A 23,679-nucleotide genomic window follows, 5' to 3' on the forward strand; every position below is an offset into this window, starting at 1 on the left:
TACTCTCCCCTCACGTTTGACCTCCCAAAACGCAACCTTTCACACTTGCTCGGATTAAACTCTATCTGCCATTTATTTGCTGATTTCAGTAGCTGTATCCCATTGTATACTTTGAATGCCTTCCTCACTGACCGTAACTCCAGCAATCTTTCAAACCCATTCACATCCGTCATTTATTTATCTATCTCTACCGCTCTCTCTGTCACAAACAACAGAGGCCACAGCACAGATCCCTGCGGAACCGTAAACCCATTCCATTGGTCACAGACCTCCAACCAGAATGACACCATTTCCCATAATTGAGCAAATTTACAAAGCATGTAAAACCATCGAACATAAACAGACACATTTACTTGATAAGAGATTTTCAAAGACTCATTAAGGGTGTTTCAGATGATGTGGTACATATGGAGTTCCAATAGACATTTGATGAAGTAACAGAAACATGCCGCGATGTTTGAATCAAGCCATTTATTTCAAATTTCCATCTGTAATTTTCTTTACAATATGTACAGGCCAGTGTATCATCACAATTTCTAAATTAACAAAGAAATTCACATTATCTGAAAAATAAGTACATTTAATATAATCTTGATTTAGCATAAAACTCACAGCTTTGTTGGAAGTCCAGGAAGTATCACTGAAAGGCTTTGGCAGCATCAAAACCACGGGACTGCCATTAAACCAGCCCTGGTTTCAGGTTCCAGGCATTCCGGCTCATGCTCCAATTCCCACCTACATTCGGCAGCTCGAGAAAGATTTGCATTGAAATATCACCCTTTCCCACATCGGACACATCAAAATGCAGGTGCTTGCTTAAAAATAGTTCACCCAATTTCATTACACTAAATGGGTGCGAAAATGAAATGTTAATTAAATAAATTAAATTAAAGAATAATTTTTAATCCATTTGTGTAGTCTGTGCTGCTGAGTATAGTGCCCTCCACAATGTTTGGGACAAAGACCCATAATTTATTTATTTGCCTCTACTCAACAATTTGAGATTTGGCGTAGAAATAAATCACATGTGGTTAAAGTGCACATTGTCAGATTTTAATAAGGGCCATTTTTATACATTGCTGTGTAATTGGGAGAGTTGTGATATTCTCACCTGCTTTATGTGACTAACTCATTCACTTGCTGGTTATGTCCAAAGGTGCCGGGATTGACATAGGCCTGGTACACAGACCAGGAACACACAGGGCCAATCCGGCATCAGGCGTAGTCTTTGCTCAGCCGTCAGTAATTCCAGTTCCACAAAGAGTTCAGAGTACAGTAAGCAAGCATCACTGCCAGTCCTCCCCATATCACATCCTCTTTTCTTCACGGAGTCCTTCCCAAAAATATTCCCAGTTAAATTCAAGCACTAATATTTACAAGTCAACTTTTGAGACCCTGCTTTCTTGTTTGAACGCCAAGAGGTTATTCTGACGGTGTTGCGGGACCTGGTCTTTCTTTTACAGGCAGAGGTTGGAGACTACCCTCAGATGGTCCACGGGAGGTTGTCTGCTCCGTCTGATACGCGACTTATTTCACCTTCTTTCTGCTTTCGTTGTATTCTTTTATCTTCCGTTCAAAAAACCCTGCACAGAGACAAAGAAAGGAAGATGAGTAAAAGAGGAAGAGAGATAGATTCTCGATGTTACCAAGAAGTTCTTTAGACATTAGACATATAGTGCAGAAACAGGCCCTTCAGCCCACTGGGTCTGCACTGACCAGTGATCACGCCGTACACTAACACTATCCTACATGATATTTGTATTACATTTATAAATTTACTGAAGCCAACGAACCTACAAACTTGTACATCTTTGGAGCGTGATAGGAAACTGGAACACCCAGAGAAAACCCACTTAGTCAATAGACAATATGTGCAGGAGTAGGCCATTCGGCCCCCTGAGCCAGCACCACCATTCATGGCCAATCATCCACACTCAGTACCCCGTTCCTGCCCCCTCCCCGCATCTCCTGACTCTGCTATCTTCAAGAGCTCTATCCAACTCTCTCGAAACCATACAGAGAATTGGCCTCCACTCCGTTCTGAGGCAGAGAATTCCACAGATTCACAATCCTCTGTGTGAAAAAGTTTTTCCTCATCTCCTTTCTAAATGGTTTACCCCTTAACCTTAAACTGTGGCCCCTGTTTCTGGACTCCCCCACCATCAGGAACATGTTTCCTGTGTCTAGCGTGGTCCACCTCCAGTTTAAATTACATTTGGAATATTTTGGAGGACCAAGAACCAAGAAACAAGAGCGTGTCTAAACCCTTAATAATCTTATATGTTTCAATAAGATAACCTCTCATCCTTCTAAATTCCAGAGTATACAAGCCCAGCCGCTCCATTCTATCAACATATGACAGTCCCGCCATCCCGGGAATTAACCTCGTGAACCTACGCTGCACTCCCTCAATAGCACGAATATCCTTCCTCAAATTTGGAGACCACAACTGCAAACAATACTACAGGTATGGACTCACTAGGGCCATGTACAACTGCAGAAGGACCTCTTTGCTCCTATACTCAACGCCTCTTGTTATGAAGGCCAACATGCCATTCGCTTTCTTCACTGCCTGCTGTACCTGCATGCTTACTTTCATTGACTGATGAACAAGGATCTCATTGTACTTTCCCTTTTCCCAACTTGACACCATTCAGATAATAACCTTTTCATCAGTCCACTTGGTAATCTCTTCCCACGCCTGCTAGGAAATCTGGCCCGGGACCGATCCAAGCGGAGGAGTACTCAGGGCAGTTTTGAGATGGTGAGACATTGGGAGCATGCAGAGGCCAGTGTATACAGTTGAGAGAGCACGTGTGAGGGGATGCGAACAGATTCTACCAATCACCTACACACTAGGGGCAACGTACAGAGTTTAGTTTAGTTAAGAGATACAGCACGGTAGAGATGGGCTGAAGGGTCTCTTTCTGTAACATTCTAATAATGTTTTAAGGTTTATAATAACTGGATACAACATTATTCCATTCATATAATTATGGTCATGCAAGAGTGAATAGTCAGTCAAATAAAATAATTATAGTAAGTATATGTGGAACAATATGATATTGGTAGGTATAGAAAATAGACATTTCAGACATGGAGAAATTTATATCAGGACAGTTCTCAAGAATGCAACCGTTACATAACTCTGTATTAGTTCTCTGTATTAATTTGGCGTTTCTAGATAGAGGTCTGATTGAAAATTAAATGTGCTTATTTTGCATCTTGCTCCTCCAACTCTACTGTTAATGTTCTCTATTGCATGCTGTTTTAGAGCACAGAAGCAGACTCTCTGGCCCATCACATCCATGCTGATCAGCAAGTTCCCATCCACACAAATCCTAGAGACAGTAGTGAAGTAGTAAAAGGGAGACAAGAAATGTCCTGATACACGGCTTTGACCTGAAACATCACAATTACTTTCCCCCCACTGATCGTGCTTGACCCGTTGAGTTCCTCCAGCAGTTTGTTTATTATTCCATACAAATCCCATCCTGATTCTAAGAGTTAGATGGTGTAGATTTGGGAATAATAGGGAGCTGGTGGGAAAAGGAAGGGAAAGTGTAGAGACGAAGAGCGAGGCTACCTCAGGACTTGTGGGGGAATGTCTGGTGGGATGGGTGGGGATCGATTTGCTGGCGGCTGTGGGGCTACAGGCATCTTCTGAACCCAGAGGGTGGGAAAGGGACATTTCTACATGTTTCCTCTCTCTTCCTCCTAATCCCCACCACTGCCATGGACTCAGTGGCTGGAGCGGAGCAGAATTGGAAACTATGAGCAGACTCCTCACCCACTCACAGGAACAATGAGGCCGGCTAGTGGCCGCTCATCCCATGTCTGGCTGCTTTCCCATCACAGCTGTTTCTGTGATAGTCCTTGTTCATTACTGACTAAGCGGCAGTTCAGTTACAAAGTTCAATGGAACTGAAGCCTGTTGCAGCTTTGGGCCTGCCCGCATGTGGCTCCAGATATCACCTGGTCCTCATCCTTACCTTCCTCAGCGAGAGGATGTCCTTGGAGCTCCTCCATAAATAATGAAAACATCTGGGTCACCATGAAGCGTTTGAGAAAACTCCGTATCGATTTGGATGTGATGGATTTCCGGAACTCCTTCTCCTGGAAGACAATGTGCTCCCTGTTTCGCTTGATGTGCGCGGAATAATGGCCGACAATTTTAACAAAGAAAAGGACGAACGTGTTTGTCACCAAATCATTCAATTCCTCACTCGCTGTTGGGAGACGAATGCAGAGGTACATTAATATTATCACTATGGAGTCACTGTCAACTCAGGAAGAGCTGTCCCCTGAGAGCACATTCATTCGCACCCATCCCACCAGGAGCACGGTGCTACTATTCCTTAATGGAGACTGTTGTGTGTTTTACCAAAATGCATCACTTCACATTTAGACCATGAGAAGTAGGAGCAGACTTTGACTATGTGGTACATTGACTCTGCTCCACCATTGGATCATGGCTGATCTATTTTTTTCCTCTAAACCCCATTCTGCTGCCTTCTCACCTTAATCTTTGATGCTCTTACAAATTAAGAATCTATCAATCTCCGCTTTTAACATACCCAATAACTTGGCCTCCACTGGATTTTTTAAACTACTTTAGAGATACAGTGTGGAAACAGGCCCCTTTGGCCCACCGAGTCTGCACAACCAGCGATCCCCATACACTAGCACTATTCTACACTCTAGGGACAATTTACAATTTTTACCGAAGCCAATTAACCTAAACGCCTGTACATCTTTGGAATGTAGCAGGAAACCGGAGCACCTGGGGAAAACCCACGCGGTCACACGGAGAACATACAAACTCTGTACGGACAGCACCTGTAGTCTCTGGCACTGTAAGGCAGCAGCTCTACCATTGTGCCACTGTGCCGCCCTATGGCAATGAATTGCACAGATTCACTGGCTAAAGAATTCCTCTTTATTTCCATTCTAAAGATATGTAATTTTACTTCTGAATCGGTGCCCTCTTGCCCTAGACACTCACACTACTGAAACCATCCTTTCTACATTCACTCTATCTGAAATTATCTGCTTTTCCTCAGCCCATTAGCTCAGTTGATCAACGTCCCATTGTAATCCTACATAACTTTCTTCACTGTCCACTCTAACATCAATGTTAGTATCATCTGCAAGCATACTAATCACGCCACCTACAGTTGCGTCCAATTCATCAACATAAATAATGGATTTAAATTCATCAACATAAATAACCCAATTTTGTGGCACACCACTTGTTAGAGCATCCAGACAGGACTCTGTGTCTCCTACCTTCAACCCATTTTTTGTATCCAATTGTCTAGTTCTCCTTGGATCCTTTGTGATTTATCCTTCCAGATTACTATGTGGTATATTGTCAAAGTCAATGCAGACAACATCTACCTGGCCTCATCAATTTGCTTGGTCACTTCTTCAGATGACTCAAATTGGAGAGACACGATTTCCCACACACAAAGCCATGCTGACTATCCCTAAACAGTTCTTGCCTTTCCAAATGCAGGTAAAATTTGCCTTTCAAAATTCCCTCCAATAACTCCCCACCACTGATGTAAGTCTGTAGTTCCTAAAATCCTTGCAGACTTTTTTTAAATAGAGGGCCTACATTAGCCACCCTCCAGTCTTTCAGCTCCTGGCCTCACTTAGATGGGGTCCAGGGAGATGTTTTTAATGCAGAGGACAGTTACAATCTGAACACAGAGTGTGGCAGAGGAATGTACTTTCACAACATTTAAGACGTCTCTGGACAAAGGACTAAGGCATAGAAGGCTACAGACTGGTACATGGGATTAATGTTGGTTGGTACTTAAAGATTGACAGACAAATGGGCCGAAGGGTCTGACTCTAACTTCTAGGTACAGAGCTCCATGTTCGAGGGAAAATTATAAATCTGAGCAAAATGCAATGAATTTTCAGTTCAGCAGATCGAGGATATGGAGAGTGAAGAGGACTGTGTACTTGGAGCTGGAGAGAGTAGGTTTCAGAGGACTGCTGCCAACAGTACAAAGGGACTCGAAGAAGAAAAGAGTAGAACGATTGTTATGCTTTTTCAATCAACCCAAGATTTGGCAGCTGGATTCAAGTTTTGAGCAGCATCAAGTTCAGAGGTGGCAACAGGGCTAGAAATGATAAAGAGGAATCCAAGCTTCTTGAAGAACATAAAGGGCACACTGATTATTAGTGCTGATCAGAAAAGAGAGCAAGATCGTGGTGGCTAAGTGTTAGAGGTTTTGGTGCCCTTATAGAACTGCAAGAGAACTGAAGAAACACGAAGACTTTATTATTTAAGAAGGAACTGCAGATGCTGGAAAATCGAAGGTACACAAAAATGCTGGAGAAACTCAGCGAGTGCAGCAGCATCTATGGAGCGAAGGAGATAGGCAATGTTTTGGGCCGAAACCCTTCTTCAGACTCCAAAGACTTTATTACTTGTTTTACTTCTAAAGAAAAAGAGATTGAAACAGAATGTAGAGCGTTGAGTAAGTCCACAGATAATTGGATGAAGGATGGTGAGGTGTACAGATAGAGGGGGCATAGATGATGGTGGTAAACCCAGATCATTAACTAATAGGTAAAGCTGGATTTATTTTGTATGTGAACCCAATGAAAGCTAACTGTAAACTGTGCAAACTTTGATGGCAAATTCAGACATTGGATTCAAGCATTTAGTTCCTGCGTCCAAAAAGATTCGGCAGTAGAAGCCGGAGAGACAAAGCTTGAGTGGGAAGAACATTAAAAAGGAGATAAATCCAACAGCCTGATACGTCTGCAAGATTAGTGATTGGAGAATGTTAAAGTAACAAGAATTACAACTCTACTTTCTACTGTGCCAAGACTCGGCCAAATATGGGCACCCTCAAAGTGGAGGAAACGGAGTATTAAAAATCAGCGTCTTAATGAACATAGAGTTGGCAATATTGGAGAAGGATAGGCAATTGGCCCTCTTACACTGGCAGGTCTTTCTTTGGTTCTGCAGGGTGTTCAACAGTTCCTTGTACAGTTTTTTAGGCAGAAGGTCTTTCTCATCTCCAATCTGCAGTGAGAAAAGCTAAAGTGGTGAGCTGTCCTCGAACAGCCCCTCCTTGGGCCCATCGTACATCAAGCCCTCTTAGAGCCCACTGACTGCGTGGATCACACACTTGAGGGCCAAGCCTGGCTGGGGTGGATCACACAATGAAGGCCCAGATTAGGTCTAGGTCTGGCCAGGGTGGGCCATGCACTGGAGGGCTACATATGTCCCAGGTCTGGCCAGGGTGGAGCACCATCTTGATGCCAGGGTGGATCATACCCTGAGTCCAGGGCTGGCTGGAGTGGATCATCCTTTGAATACGTAGGGCTGCCGTGGTTGAACACATGCTGAAGGGCCAGAACTGGCCCTGGTTTGGCCGGGATGGATCACTCACTGGAGGCCCACATTTCCCAATTGCCAGATACTAAGTCAGATCAAATAAGGAATCTGTATCGACCAACAGGCCCGGACGTCTCATCAACCAGTCAAGTTCTGTGCTGTACTGGGGACGGATGGTACAAAATCAGGAACATTTGCTGCTAAGATGCAGTCACCCATGGACAGAGGAGGCTGATTAATATTCTTAAAGTGCTTTGACTGGACATTGTTACATCTCCCCCCCCCCCCCCCCCCCCCCCCCCCCCCCCCCTCCCACCACCTACCTCCACTGAGAACTTGGATTAATCTCACCACCCCATCCAATGGTGGATTTGGTGCAAGCCTCTCACCCCCTTGGTTTAATTATACCCCTATCCCTCGCGCCATGAAAGGGAACTGGAATACTGCTGAAGATAAGAATCCAGGATTGCAAGTATTTAATTATCCTACTACCGAGATCTACTTGCATTCCGAAAACTGCTACTTACTTTTTTCAAGAACTCTCCAGTGTGAAGATCCACAATTAAACCCTAAAAGAGAAGGGCACATTTGATTTAATCAAATCTCTCGGAGCAAAAGGGTTGTGGGTGGAAGGGTCCAGGGGAAGGGGAAGTTTTACCTTCACAGATGCTGCCTGACCTGATGAGATCTTCCAGCAGTTTGATTTTTGTTCAAGATTCCAGCTCCTAAATGCTATTGTCTCTCCAAATATAAACTAGTTTCCCCACTGGCTACTCAATGCATTGTTCTAAAAATGACCTCTAATATACAGCATAAGTTCACCCTCCTGACTGTTACAGTCCATCTGCTTTACACAATCTTATATGTATGTCAAAGTCTTTACCCCCTTCACCCACAATGTTTCCACTGAAACATTGTTCCCTTGTACGGGAATTATAGATTTCTAGATATTAAAGGAATCGCTGAGTGGCAATGGGGTACAAGATGTGCCAGTCATACTGAATGAGTAAAAGATGGCACAAAATGGGCTGAATGCTTCTGTTCCATGTACAAGTTATAAGTCCGCAACCCTGCCCATTAAGAGTGCGAAGATCACGTCAACGACTGCAGAACATTCGTACTAACTGAAGCAAATGACAGGTTGCAAGTACCTGGTGGAACCTGGTTAATTGAGACTGAATCTGAGAGGAAGAGAACATTAAAATAAGAGAATCAAAAAGAGTGCATGATAAAACAATTAGCTGTCAAGATAACTGGGAATCCGAAAGTTGCCCAGAGTCAGATAAATAATATCAGTCTGAAGAAGGGTCTCCACCCGAATTGTCACCCATTCCTTCTCTCCAGTATTGTTGCCTGTCTCGCTGAGTTACTCCAGCATTTTGTGTCTACCTTCTAAATAATAAAAGGATTATAGGAATGAGTGGGGTTTGTGAAGGATAATTATTAACGGGATTAGATAAAAGATCAGGACATGATAGGAGTTGATATAGCAACTATGGGCTTGCAGACTGTTTCTGGTAACATGCCAGATATTAGGCTTATAAACATAAGGCATAAAAGGGGCAATGATCGCTCGGATGTGAACTTGGTCAGGAGACAGGGAAGAGAGGGTGGCAGTGGTCGGTTGGTTATTGGATTGGACGTAGATCGATCATAATGCTCACTAAAGACTGATGCTGGAATCGCTCCTGCCGACTGTGGAAGCAACAAGGCCCCAAACGGCCAACAAGCCATTTGGGGCCTTGATTACAAGGGTCAGGAAGTCATGCTGCAGCTTTATGGGACTTTAGTTAGGTTGCATTTGGGATAGTGCATGCAATGTGGTCACCTGAATTACATGAATGACGTGGAAGCTTTGGAGAGGGTGCAGAAGAGGTTTACCAGGGTGCTGCATGGATTAGAGGGTATTAACCACCAGGAGAGGTTGGACAAACGCGGATTGTTCACGCTCGAATCTGAAGTTGACGGGTGACCTGATAGAAGTATTTAGAATTATGAGAGGCATAGGTAGGATAGACAGTCAGAATGTTTCTGCGAGGGTGTGAATGTAAAAGATTAGAGGGCATAGCTAGAAGTTGAAAAGAACAATGTTAAAAGGAGATGTGCAGGGGAAATTCTTTTTGCATAGACTGGTGGGTGACTGAAATGCAATGCCAGGTATGGTGGTAGATGCAGATCAGATAAGGGCATGTAAGAGCCTTTTGGATAGGCACATCGAAATGCGGGGAATGCGGGAATATGGATTACGTGCAGGAAGAAGAAATTAGTTTAATTTGGCATTATGTTTGAAACAGACATTGTAGACCAAAGGGCCTGTTATATGTTCTATGAGACCACTGCCTTTAGTGATCAAATTTAATGACCTAGATGTGCATGCTAATTGTTAAGTTGCGAAGGACACAAAACTTGTTTTGAACTGTGAAAAGGATAGCGATGGATTGAAGGAGGACATATATATAGGCAAGCAGAATGGGTAGACACATGGCAGATAATGTTTAATGCAGATAAATGCAAGATTATGCATTTCAGTACGAAGTATGGGATAAAGGATAGAGTTCTAAAAGGGTGCAAGAGAGAGGTATCCTGAGGGCACGTGTGTACAAGTTGTTGAAAGTGGCAGGGCTGCTGGGGTAAGTGAGTGATTGATAAGGGTTTAACAGTTCTGTGCTCTGCCAGTAAAGGCCTGAAAGCAGGGAAATCATACAGAACACTGATACAGTCTCAATAGAACTATTGTGCTCAATTTGTTCACCACATTACAAGAAGGATGTTGGGGTGAGGATGGGGTAGGGGGTGGTGGAATCCAGAAAAGTTGAGGGGCTGCAGTTACAAGAGTTGATTCAGGCAGAATGTGACTGTTTCCCTTGGAAAAGGGCAGGAAGAGATTTAATGGGACAGGTAGTTCTGTTAAAACATGCTAAGCGGCAGCCTATGCTGTAAAGAGAAGATGGTGTTTGATTACTATGGAAATAGTTTGTTTCCCTAGACTATTTCCCTCTAAAACAGCTTTTTTCTGCTGGCAATTTCCGAAGTAACTTTTAAGTGGTTTTGTTCAAGAAGGAACTGCTGGAAAATCGAAGGTAGACAAAAGTGCTGGAGAAACTCAGCGGGTGTGGCAGCATCTATGGAGTGGAGGAAACAGGCAATGCTTCGGGCTGAAACCCATCTTGATTAAAATTGCATTGTAACCAATTCTGCCCACTTAATACAAATAGTTATCCCCAATTCATCAATCGCAGCATATCCAATTTGCCTTATGGAAACATGGGTTACACCCGATTTACATTTTGAGTGTGGTTGAAATGTGAAACATGCTTTCTATAGATATGGTGCAGTAATGCTTCATTGGGGCTTTGAAGAGGACGTTGGATAAATACTGGGTGGAAAAAGACTGCAAACCTGGAAAGAAAAGCGAGGGGGTGAAACCAGTGAGTTGCTCTGGTCCACCATGGGCATGATAGGTCAAATGGCCATCTTCTCTGCTGTAATCATTGTGGAGGGATCTTGTTTTGCAGTGGTGGGGGGCAGGTGGAGGGAGTGAGTTGAAGATGGGTGCAGTGGATGAGTTTGGGTCAGGGGTACAGGCTGTAGCAGTGGGAATGGGCAAGAGGATCAGAGGAGGAAAAGCGGGGGGCAGGCAGGATAGGATTATGGAACACAGGTCCCTCGGCAGCAGCAAGGCCCAGCTGACGTGCTCGTCATTTATTCCCTCTCTGCATTCTGCTCTGTGCCCGTTCAAACTCTATCCAAAAAACAAGATCCAAACTTTTCCCTGGAACTTCTAAGTGGCTGCAGTGCCTTCCGCTCCACTCATCCCAATTAAAACTTGCTAATTAAGTCTGAAGTCTGAAGAAGGGTATCGACCAAATGTCACCTATTCCTTTTCTCCAGAGATGCTGCCTGACCCGCTGAGTTACTCCAGCATTTTGTGTCTATCTTCTGTGTAAAGCGGCATTTGCAGTTCTTTCCTACACAAGTTTCTTAAGAACTTTTATACCATGTTGCAACAAACTACCTACATCCTCAGAACAACACAGTATTCCCGACGGATCTCATGCAGAGATCCAATAATTGCGACACAACTGCCGGAGTGTTCCCCCCCCCCCCCCCTCGATGTGACACTTGTTCCGTCGGAGCCTCTGTTTCGGTCCCTGCGACCGATCTCACATCCCTGCTGGGGCAGATGCCCGCACGTTGCACTCACCTCCTCGATGGGCATATCCTGTAGCTCCGCCAGGAACTGCCTCTGCACTCCCACGATGAAGGGCGTGGGGGAGCAGACGATGTCGAGCATCACTTTGGGCAGGACGGGGATGTAGGTGTGCTGCCAGGTGAAGGGGTAGAGCAGAGCCGCCACACCGTGGATACATTGGGACAGGGTGCTGCAGGGGAGCAAGGAGGAAGAGCACAGTTAGCTGCAGCTTCCTGCAGATAGCAACAAGGAGAGGGAGGGGAAGTGGGGGAGGGGGGGGGGGTGGAATACATCAAAGGGCAGAGGGGCCGTTGATCACACCTCCGGTTCAGGGAGCCGTGGTGAAACATCTTCTCTGACATATAGCGACCAATGCCACACCCTCTGACTGCCTCCCCCGCCTTCTCCTACTCTCACCCTCTCTCCGCTCCTCCAGTGCACACACCATCCACCCGTTGGCCCTGCATCTTGCCCACCCTCCACACTACCCGATTCCCCCCCCAACCCACCAATCCTCAGATCACCCCCACAACCCCACAGTCCAGCTCTCTTCTAGACCACACACACCGTTAAACCTCCCTGACTGTTTATCCCCTCCTCCGAACCCCACACTGTCCAGTTCTCTCCCAGTCCCCACCCCACCCATACTGTCCAGTTCACCCAGTCCCTCTCTACCACAGACATAGGGTGACTAATTCCTCAGAGACATCCCCACCCCACACACTCCACCCACTACAAATGAGGTCCACAGACCGTGCCACAACACAATATATTCCGATAGAAATCTATGAATTTCCAGTAAATTTAATGGCCCTGGTTCCAGCACCCCGAGACAGATTACTGCTTGCTGAGGCATTGTTTCCACAGATTAGTTTTGCTTCACAGTCAGACTTTTCCCTCTGGGCTGGCCGAGTCACAGAGTCATATAGCAGGGAAACAGGCCCTTCAGCCCGACTCGTCCAGGGCAAGCATGCCCCGGATGATGAGGTACATTTAAACTCCAACAACCATGGACATTTCAGACAAAGAAAATTGTCTTTGAAAATTCACAAGGCTAATTCCCGGGATGGTGGAACTGTCTAATGCTGAGAGAATGGAGCGGCTGGGCTTATATACTGTGGAATTTAGAAGGATGAAACACATTGAAACATATAAGATTATTAAGGGTTTGGACACGCTGGAGGCAGGACACATGATACCGATGTTGGGGGAAGTTCAGAATCAGGGGCCACAGTTTAAGAATAAGGAGTAAGCCATTTAGAACGGAGATGAGGAAACACTTTTTCTCACAGAGAGTTGTGAGTCTATGGAATTCTCAGAGGGTGGTGGAGGCCAGTTCTCTGGATACTTTCAAGAGAGAGCTAGATAGGGTTCTTAAAGTTAGCAGAGTCAGGGGATACGGGGAGAAGCAGGAACGGGGTACTGATTGGGGATGATCAGCCACGATCACATTGAATGGCGGTGCTGGCTCGAAGGGCCGAATGGCCTACTCCTGCACCTATTGTCTATTGTCTACCACATTATTTTATTAAATACATCAATTAGACCCTCTCTCAAATGTCCACAAATGCATAGTCTATCTTTTCAAACTCTCATGCCACAACCTCAGCGACCCACTCACCCACTGCATTGTCCACATCAAGAGGTTTACGACAATATAAATCAGTTTCCTTATGAGTAGCCGTGCAAGGCTGGTGCCAGAGATGCACGTTGTGACAAGCTCCAAGCTCTGTCTATCTCAGTCTCATTCCCTTCGAGCCCTGCAACTCTCTCTTTCTCTCTCGCTCCTGCATGCCCATCTTATCCCCTTTGATTCAAAGCAGCCAATTTATTTACCCATGTCTATGCGATGTGGGAGGGCATCTTTGCACAGCAAGGGCACGTTTAGAGTATTGTGTTCCGTTTTGGTCACCATGTTATAGGAAAGATGTAGTTACGCTGGAAAAGGCGCAGAGTAGATTTATGAGGATGTTGCCGGGACTCAAATGCCTGAGCTATAGCGAGAGGTTGAGTAGGCTGGGACGTTTTTCTTGGAACACAGAAGGATGAGGGGTGATTTATAGAGGCACACAAAATCTTGGACAGGTTGAGAGAGAGGGCGAAAAAGTGGCAGATGGAATACAGTGTAGCAAAGTGTGGAGTCATGCATTTTGGTAGCAGGAATAAAGGCATAGACTATTTTCTAAATGGGAAGAGGGTTCAGAAATCCTGTGGTGGTGCAAAGGGATTGGAGGTGCAAAGGGATTTGGGAGTACTGGTGCAGGATTCATTTATAGTCCATTTACAAGTTCAATCAGTAGTAAGGAAGGCAAATGCAATGTTAGCATTTATTTCAGGAGGACTAGAATATAAAAACAAGGATGTAATGCTGAGGCTTTATAAGGCACTGGTCAGACCGCATCTGGAGTATTGTGAGCAGTTTTGGGCCCCAAATCTGAGGTAGGAAGTGCTGGCAGTGGAGAGTGTCCAGAGGAGGTTTAGGAGAATGATCCCGGTGATGATTGGGTAAACATATGACGTCAATGAGCCTGTACTCATTGGAGTTAGAAAGATGAGGGGGGGTCCTCATTTAAACTTACCGAATAGTGAAAGGCCCAGATAGAGTGGATGCAGGGAGGATGTTTCCACTAGCGTTAGAGTCTAGGCTCAGAGGGCATAGCCTCAGAATAAAGGACACATAGAAAGATGAGGAGGAATTTATTTAATCAGAGGGTGGTGAATCTGTGGAATACATTGCCACAGACAGCTGAGGAGGCCAAGTCATTGGGTGTTTTTGAGGCAGAGATTGACGGATTCTTGATTAGTAAGGGTGTCAAGGGTTATGGGTAGAAGGCAGGAGAATGAGGTTGAGAGGGAAGGATTGATCAGTCATGACGGAATGTCGGAGTACACTCGATGGGCCGAATGGCCTACTTCTGCTCCTATTATGACTTATGAACCTATGAACTATTTGTCTTTAACAAGTAACTTGGGATGTTTCACTTTCCCTCTGAGGCAGCTTAATGACTCATCTGATAAACGGTACTTCTATCAATGCAGCCCTTTGAGATAAGCCTGGAAAGTGTATTTATACTGACTTTAACCCCTGATATTCTGATCTAGCGGCAAGGAACAGAATGAACTTTGCAGGTCAGTGAAATGTCATCAGGACTGCGAATAGTTAGTTTCAGTAATGAGAGACCTGACAGAGGTGCAGAACATTATGAGGGGTGGAGACAGGGTACACATGGGAACCATTTCCCTGCAGCAGCAACATTGGAATGGAATGGGATACTTTATTGTCACGTGACTCGGCACAGTGAAATTCTTTGCTTGTATACCCGATGTATACAAATAGCGGCCACCTACGGCGCTGAACTTTAATGGTAAAGGGCATGGGTTTAGGGTTAGAGTCGGCAGGTTTGCACGACAACCAAGGAAAATTTTTCATCAGCCAGATGGTGGTTAGAATCTCTGAGTGGGTGAATGATTGTCACAGCATTTGTGGGCTATCTGAACGAGCACTTGATTCAATGATACTTTATTGTCACATGTACCTAGACACAGTGAAATTTTGTGTTCTGTAAACAATCCAGTAAAAATCAAACTATAGACAAACACAACCACAGAAACAATTTAGTGCTTGTGTTGCTGGTTGGCATGGTCTCATGGCCTTTTCTAACCTGCATCTTTAAAGTCTAACTCCGCCTGAATCGGGTTGCTGATTTGCCTGGGTACTGCTGACCAAAGATTTTATAGCAGATATAGGATCTTTGCTGCTGACTCCCAGCCTCTTGTTGTCTCCTGTTTCCCACGCCACTGGTTGATCCAAAAGCTCCGTGACTCATCCTCTGCTGAATGGGGAAGTGAGAACTTCCCAGAACAGGAACAGCTAGTTTGCTCTCTAGTTGTGGCATTGCTCCATAACCTCTCACTCCACGACACCACCAGGCCTTTCATAATTGTGGGCCACATCAAACGCTGCTTCCACAATGACAGGGCATTCTCCAGAAAGTACAGCTCCCACACCCATGAACTCTGCACTCCCCCAACAATAGCCTCCCCTGCACCCCCTCTCATCCACGCCTGCCCCCTCTTACTGGGGATCCTTCCTTCAATAATTCCCCTCTTCTTCGAAGCCTAAGCATTTGCACACCTAGTAACATTTCTGACGTAATGTTTAGTCTAGTTTAGAGATACTGCATGGAAACAGACCACCAAGTCCATACTGGCCAGCAATCACCTGTACCCTAGTTCTATCCTACACACTTGGGACAATTTACAGAAGCCAATTAACCTACAAACCTGCACGTCTTTTGAATGTGGAAGGAAACTGGAGGCCCGGGGGAAAGTCTATATGGTCACAGGGAGAAGATACAATCTACAGACAGCACCCGTAGTCAGGATCAAACACGGGTCTCTGGCACTGTAAGGCAGCAACTTTACCTCTGTTCCACTGTGCCATCCTACTTTGCATTATGTATCTGTGAAGGACCTTGGGGCAGGTTTAGTGTTACAGGTGTGATATAGATGCTGGCTCAGTACAATGAACTTGGTTATTGCTGCATGAAATATCAGAATTCCACTACTAGACACACACTCCTCTCAGCTCCCATCCAGCATTTTGAAGGGTATCTCACCCTTCTAGATTTCCCTGGTCCATTTTTCCATCTCCATCGATCAACCCCTATAACCATTCCTCCTTTGGTCTTAAGGTGTGCCCTCTAGTCTATGACATTTTCACTCTGAGAAAAGGACTCTTACTTTCCCTCTCATCATTTTATAAATTTCAATAAAATTATGGGAGGCGTAGATAGGGTGGACAGTCAGAACCTTACCATCTTTCAGTCTACCAGAACATGCCATTTCTGCCAGTCATCTGTATATGATGCAGGAAGGAACTGCAGATGCTGATTTAAACCAAAGATTTAAAACTAAATGCTAGAGTAACTCAGAGGGACAGGCAGCATCTCTGGATTACCCATTCCTTCTATCCAGAGATGCTGCCTGTCCCACTGAATTACTCCAGCATTTTGTGTCTATCATCTGTGTGTGATGTTGGCTCAGGCTTTCTCTCCGTGCTGCCAGCTGCCGCATTAACGCATTGGTCTCACTCTATGGGAGATACTTCTTTTGTTCTTCCCATCCTTCACCCCTCTTCTCCGCTGCTGAGAACTTAACTTGCTTTCTCTCCTGCCCAGTTCTGACAAAGGCTCTTCGACCTGTAACATCACCGGTTTATCCTCACTCTGCCCCACTTGCCGAGTATTTCTGGCTTTTGTTTACATTTCACTTCAGGATTTTAAATGTCATTCAGCCTGATACTCTGAGCCAAAGATGTTATCCGTCTTAGGCCTCTAGTGTGGGAACTGAACCAGGTAATTAAATCGAGAACCACTGATCTTGGCACGCATGCACTCGCCTGCTCAGTCACACATGTGCCCACACACTATGCCCAGAGCAGTGTTTGTGCCCTGCCCATGGGTTTTTTTGCTTCTCTCTCCTTTACCTGAGTTCCTCGGCTAGGAATATCACTCTCCTCTCCAGCAGCATTGACGCAAAGATATCGATGATGTGCTCCTCCGATAAATATTTGAACAGCGAGGCAAAGTCCACGTGTTCGAGGCGAGAATCAGCGGGCCGCGTCAGTTCGATGTTCTGAGGAGGAGAAGAGGGGAGGCAGCTACATTAACCAGAGATGAGAACAGCAAAATGGTGGAAATACTCAGCAGGTCAGGCAGCAATCCTGTGCCTTTACATCACCACTGATTGTTTGGGGCAGAGTCACCACCACCAGACAATCTCCCTGCTACCTCCCACCTCAACCCCTCCTATATCTGTATTGATAGCAAGCAAAACAAAGCTTCTCATTGTACCTCAGAGTGGTGTGTCTTTCAGCTGCATTGTTTCAGATTGACACAGTTTTACAGACACAGTTCACAGCACCCTACGTGGCCTGGCAGGTCTATTCTTAACAAGAACAGTTCTCCAGTTCTCATATTCAAAGAAAAACAATTGAGGGGGGGGAGAAGTATATTCTGTAGTCAGGCGCCAGTCAAGTCTTGTGGGTGCTGGATCACAGTGTTTTTTTAATATGGGGACTAAAACTGAACACAGTTCCCCAGGTGCAGCCTCACTATACAATACGGCCTAACATCGAGGAGCTGGAGGCGTTTGCTGGAGGCCGACTTTGGGAACTCCAACTGCGGGACGTTAACATCGTGAGCTGGCGATCCATTGCTAGGGATCGACCTTTGAACTCCAACCACTGGAGCCTGCGGTATTTAACATTGTGGATCTCGTGGTCCCTGGTTAGAGACTGACGTCGGGAGATCCAAGCCGCAGGAGCTTCAACCCTCCTACGTGGGAGCTTGGATCGCCCTGACGCGGAAGTTTCGACCACCCCGCTGCGGGGGCTTTGCCCGCCGGCTGCGGGAGCTTGGATCGCCCTGACCGCGGGAGAACAATGAGGGAAGAAGATTAGACTTTATTGCCTTCCCTCACAGAGAGGAATGTGAAATCTGTTGTGGTGGATGGTTATGTTAACTTTTATGTAGTTGTGCGTCTTGTTGCTTTTTTTAGTATGGCTGTATGGTAATACGAATATCACTGCACCTTAATTGGTACACGTGACAATAAATGACCTTTGAAACTTTTGAAACAATGCTTCCTTATTCCTCAATGCTTCCTTATTTTTAAACTGCAACCTCCTTGCAATAAAGGCCAATATGCCATTTGCATTCCCACTACGTTGCAGCTGCCTGCTAACTTTGTGTTTTGTGCATTGTCAGAGCCAAGTTCAAAGCACATGCTAGGCATGAATTCCCACTCACCTGATCTACCGCTACAGCCCTTGCACTTTGTTATATCAGTGCTTTCTCTGCAGCTGTAATACCATATTCTGCACTCTGTTTATTTTCCCTTTTGTACTATCTAATAGATTCGGATGTATGCATGATTTGGCTGGACAGGACCCAAAACATTGCTAATCGCTGTATCTCGGTACACGTGGCAATAATAAACTAACACCGAGTTTGTCTGTTGAAGGTCTGGAAAGGATTGTTGGCTGTGTGGAGGGAGGAAGGGGAATCTTGTTGGATGTTGACTGAAATTGCACTAAAGCCACAAGATTTTATCATTCTATTTTGCTGTCTCCTCCACGAGGCAGTGAACAGGCAGCACTAGAATGGGAGGAAGTGGCTAACCATCTGGGAACCAGTTCAATTATAGCACCCGTCAAACAACTTTATCTCTTTGAAACATATTCAATCCTAAATAGTTTTAATCTGAATAGGGAGGGCCACTGTTTGACATAAACGTGTACAGAAATGAGCTGTCTCCAACACAATCTAAGTTATGGGAGAGGTGGACGGGGAGAAAGTGAGGGTGGGGTAGGTGCGTTGGAGGTACGGGATGATGAGGGCAGAGAAGGGAGGGGTGGAGAGGGTCAGGGAGTTTGGAGGGGAGCAGAGACGGGAGGGCAGGAGAAAGTAATCCTTAAATGAAAGGCCATCTATTAAGCGTGCCACGCCAGATCAAAGCCCGTGGGTGAAATCTCACGCGGCAGTGAACCTATTCCAAGACTGCTGTCCAGTCAACCATCTTGGTTGATCCCGAAACACATGCAGTGTGTGGCGGGTCATAGTTGGGTCAGGCTCCAAGGAGTGGTGAGGAACAGACTTGCCTCTAGCAGCACCTACCTTGCCTATCCATGGGTTATGCACAACGCACCAGAAAATGGGAACAGGAATAGGCCACTCGACCACTCAAGCCTGCCTCATTATTCAACCTGATAGTGCCTGATCTGTCCAAGGTTGTCCTTCATGCCAGATCTCCAGAGAGTTGTGGACATAACCAGACCATCACGCAAACCAACCTCCCTTCCATTGACTCCATCTACACTTCATGCTGCCTCAGCTTAATCAAGGACCAGTCTCACCCTGGCCATTCCCTCTTCTGAGCTTCAAAGCTAATAGATTGAGTTAGCATGAAGCACAACATTAAGCAATACAGGACAAAATAGCAAGTTGACTCTACCCAGCCCTGGCCCGCAATTCCTGCAGACTCACCTCTGTCCCCGATCCCGGGATGAAGCTCTTCACACAAACTGTTTTCCCCGGGGCTGGGAATGCAGCTTCCCGAAGCCCCTGCATGAAAGGGTAGATCACAGCCATGCAGATCTGCCTTCGCTTCTCCACCTCATCCAGGATCTGCAGAGAGGCAATGTGCAGTTGTCCCATGAGCGGCCCAGGGTCCCCTGAACGGTGTGGGGTTCCGTGAACGGCCCAGGGTCCGGAAGAACGGCGTGGGGTCCCGTGAGCAACGCGTGACCCCACGAGCAGAAACGGCAGACACATGCACCCCAGCAATCCCACATTCCCTACACACCTTCACTGGTAACTCCCTCTCCAACCACCATCCCTGCGCCCTGCATCAGCAACCACCCCCACGCCCATCACTCCCCTTACACCCCACGTCCCCACACCCAGCCTGTACCCATTCCCTCCCCCACATACCCGGCCTGTAACCACCCCCTACCCGGGGGCTGTAACCATATGCCACCCACACACCTCATCTGTAACCGCTCCCCAACCCCACACCCACATTCTGAAGCCTACCTTGGAAAAGAGGCTAAAACAGCCCAGGCAGCTGATGATGCAGAAAACCTCCGGCAACTGAACCCCTCCACCACGAGGCTGCAAGAGAGAGGAGGGGAGGCTACTACATTAACCAGAGACGTGGACTTCAGGGGCATAGCACAACATACCTCCTCTGCCAACTGTGGAGAATCTCCACTCAACCATTTTCCTCCTTGTTCCATTTCATACTTGTGTATAACCCAGGAGGCCATTCAACCCGCTAGGTCCATTCCAGCTCTCAATCCCATCCCACATATTTGCCCGCACCCCATTCCCTCTTATTCCATAAGGGTAGGGAGCATAAGCATCAGCCCAGAGCTAATGGGCCCAATTGCCTCATTCTTTGCAACAAAGCAGCAAATGGACCTAACATCTTGGCACATCTCAAGGAGGCAGGGACACCTGCGCCAGAGACCTTGGGGCCAACTGCATGGACATTGTGGGTCCTGGCTGTGTCACTCTGCACAGCATGGTGTTTGTTCAGGCCCTCTCTCTCAGGACGTCAGTACTGGCTGGTCAATCCTTGCATCGCCTTGAGGAAGGGATGGTGAACGACAGCCCACAAGTTGAGGGCTCTCTCGTAGTGTTCCGTAGGGTGGAACAAACAATTCCAATTTGTTTCTTGGAATCAACCAAGTGCTCCTGGAAACATGAATCAGCCACATGTGACACAGTGGTTGAGTTGCTGCCTTACAGTGTAAGAGACCTGGGTTCAATCCTTCCTACAGGTGCTGTCTGTATAGAGTTTGTGCATTTTCCCTGTGATCGTGAGAGTTTTCTCCGGGTGCTCCGGTTTCCTCCTACACGTCAAATACCTACAGGCTTATAGATTAATTGGCTTCTGTAAGAAAATGTAAATTGTCCGTAGTGTGTAGGATAGTGTTAGTGTATGGGGTGATCGCCGGCCGGCATGGACTCGCTGGGCTGAAGGGCCTGTTTCCACGCTGTATTTCTAAAGTCTAAAAGTCCTGCCTGCCTGTTCCACTGCGGAATCATATCACAGCCTCAGCTTTCTCCCAGGTCCCCATTAGATCGGACGCCCCACTACACTTCACACTGCCTCGGAGAAGCAGCCAACATAATTTAAGACTTGACACACGCTGGTCATTCCTCTGCCTGCTCTCATCGGGCAGAAGATACAGAAGCTTGATGGCGTGCACTACCACACTCAGGAACAGCTTCGTCCCCTCTGTTATCGGGTTTCTGAACGGTCCTTCCATAAGCTAGGGTACTGTGCAATTCACCTCTATCCCATTGCAGACATGCTGAGAACTATATTCTGCACTCTGCATCTTTCCCTTTGCTCTATTTGAATTTGACTTGAGTGCATAAATGTATGGCATTATCTGATTTGGTTGGATAGCATGCAAAACAATGTTTTTCACTGTACCACAGTAAAATCTAAACTTAAACCATCACCTCCCTCCAAAACCTCTTCCAGTTTTTAGTAGACTTCATGACCGCCTCCTGAACACTTCAAAAATGGGGAATTCCAAAGACCCACCAACCTCGATGAGAAGCTGCCAGAGGACGCTATAGAAACCGATACAATTTTAAAAAGATACAACTTTTTAAAGATATTTAGACAGATATGGAAAGGAAAGGTTTAGAGACCTGCGGGCCAAATACAGGCAAATGGAACTACTACAATATGGCAACTTGGTCAGCAAGGACAAGGTGGGCTGACGTGCTTGTTTTCGTGCTGCGCTGCTCTATGACTTGATAATTCTAACAGATGGCCTCTCAACTTCCGACACTTCTTTCATTTGGCAGAGACTATTTTTCCTTTGCAGTATGACAGTGATTCATAATGATTGGAAGAATCATCGATGAGAACGTGCATCCCCGCAGAGTCAAGCACTAAAACTTTGAGAAGAGATTTTGCATATTTTGAACATTAGAAACTTGAATGAAGGCATCAATAATTCGAGTTGCCCCACTTTAACTGGCAAGCCTTCCAATGCTATAAGAAACTCCGCAAAAGCAAAATTAAGGACCCATTTCTGGCAGAAATTCATCCATTGGGAAATTTCCTGGCTGGCTCTGGGTCTCATTCACCATAAATGTGGGTTTCTTTTAATGCTAGTACTTCATGGGCACGGAAATGCTGTCATCGCTACTCAAGGTGACAATTAACTATTTAAAGACAGAAATTCTATCAAAATGTCACATTTGCGATGCCAAAAATAACCCTCCCATGGGATTTTTGTTCAAGAAAACCGCCTTCTCTATGGAGGGAAAAACACCCCACAAATGGCTGGTGTAACTCAGCGGGCCAGGGAGACTGACTACGGATGCGGTCTGTACGGAGTTCATACGTTCTCCTTGTGACCACGTGGGCTTTCCCTGGTTGCTCCAGTTTCCACCCACATTCCAAAGACATACATGTTTATAGTCTTCGGTAAATATTGTAAATTGTTCCCAGTGTGTAGGATAGTACTAGTGTATGGGGTTTGCTGGTTGGCGTGTACTCGGTGGGCTAAAGGGCCTGTTTCCACGCTGTATCTCTGAACTAAACACTGTGTCTTTTTTTTGGGTAAGCTAGCATCTGCAGGTCCTTATTATTCCAGCATTTTGTGTCTATCTGCAATTCTTTGTTTCTCTGTAGAGGTGTCTGCGAAGGGCAATGTTGATGATCGCAGGGACCTGGGAACCAGACAAGGCCACGTGCCAGAGGATCCCTGGCATAGTTGGGAATGGCCACCTTCTGCATTATTGCAGGAATAATAAACAACTACAAGACCAGTGCTTGCTTTTACTGCTCTTCCTTTGCACAAACTCTTGGGGCTTCTTACAATCTGTTTTTACGCCAATTGATTTTGCCAAAATTCTGCCTCCTTCCCCTTTCTTTTGATTATTTGGGTCGGTCCCGGAATTCTCCCAATCCTCTGCTATCACAAAAAACTCACAACTTTCTAAGCCTTTCATTCCAGTCCAGTACCATTCTTCATGCTCTCCATTAGCTGGGAAAGGATTACACGAGAAGAGAGAACAGGTTTCTAGCACCTCAGTTGTATATGACCAGCCCCATATATTGTAACCCCTTGTTCAAGATTCTCCCACTAGGGAAACATCCCTTCATTTACGTTTAATCATGCCCCATCAGGGATCTTGTATGTCTCAGTAAGGTCTCCCTTCATTCTTCTATAATGCAAGGAATCTTGACCACCGCAGCCTCGCCAACAGTCTGGCTGTCTTTTCGTCTTTTTTTTGTTATTTTTATTGTGTTTATAAGTTTGTTTTAATGTTCTCTGGTTTGTTTTAATCTGGTGGGTGGGGGAGGGGGTCAGGGGAAACTTTTTTTAAACCTCTTACCTTGCCGGAGATACGATTGTTTTCCGGATCGTATCTCCGGTCGCTCTGTGGCCAAACATCAGGGAGCTGCCGGCCTTGCTCGGGACTGACTTTGTGCCCCACCACGGTGCGCGGACTTACCATCGGAGCCGATCCCTTGACTGGGATCGACGCTCCAACCGCGGCCTGTGGACTTTAACATCAAGGAGCTC

The 23,679-nt window shown here is 46.0% G+C and overlaps 1 protein-coding gene across 6 annotated transcripts in view; it reads right to left on the reverse strand.

Annotated features, from left to right (window-relative positions):
- Nucleotides 1-456: 456 nt before the first annotated feature.
- Nucleotides 457-23,679, reverse strand: part of LOC129708782 (DENN domain-containing protein 2D-like) — a 47,031-nt gene continuing 23,808 nt past the window's right edge. For all 6 annotated transcript variants that reach the window (XM_055654745.1, XM_055654749.1, XM_055654748.1 and 3 more), the window contains exons 6-13: nt 20,153-20,230; nt 19,604-19,744; nt 17,044-17,192; nt 11,568-11,745; nt 7,891-7,932; nt 6,964-7,048; nt 3,993-4,229; nt 457-1,583 (exon numbers count right to left, since the gene is read on the reverse strand). In XM_055654745.1, the coding sequence (XP_055510720.1) occupies nt 1,528-1,583; nt 3,993-4,229; nt 6,964-7,048; nt 7,891-7,932; nt 11,568-11,745; nt 17,044-17,192; nt 19,604-19,744; nt 20,153-20,230 (966 nt within the window). In that variant the 3' untranslated portion in view covers nt 457-1,527. The remainder of the gene's footprint in view (nt 1,584-3,992; nt 4,230-6,963; nt 7,049-7,890; nt 7,933-11,567; nt 11,746-17,043; nt 17,193-19,603; nt 19,745-20,152; nt 20,231-23,679) is intronic.

The sequence above is a fragment of the Leucoraja erinacea genome, chromosome 24 (assembly GCF_028641065.1).
Source record: "Leucoraja erinacea ecotype New England chromosome 24, Leri_hhj_1, whole genome shotgun sequence".
Lineage (NCBI taxonomy): Eukaryota > Metazoa > Chordata > Chondrichthyes > Rajiformes > Rajidae > Leucoraja > Leucoraja erinaceus.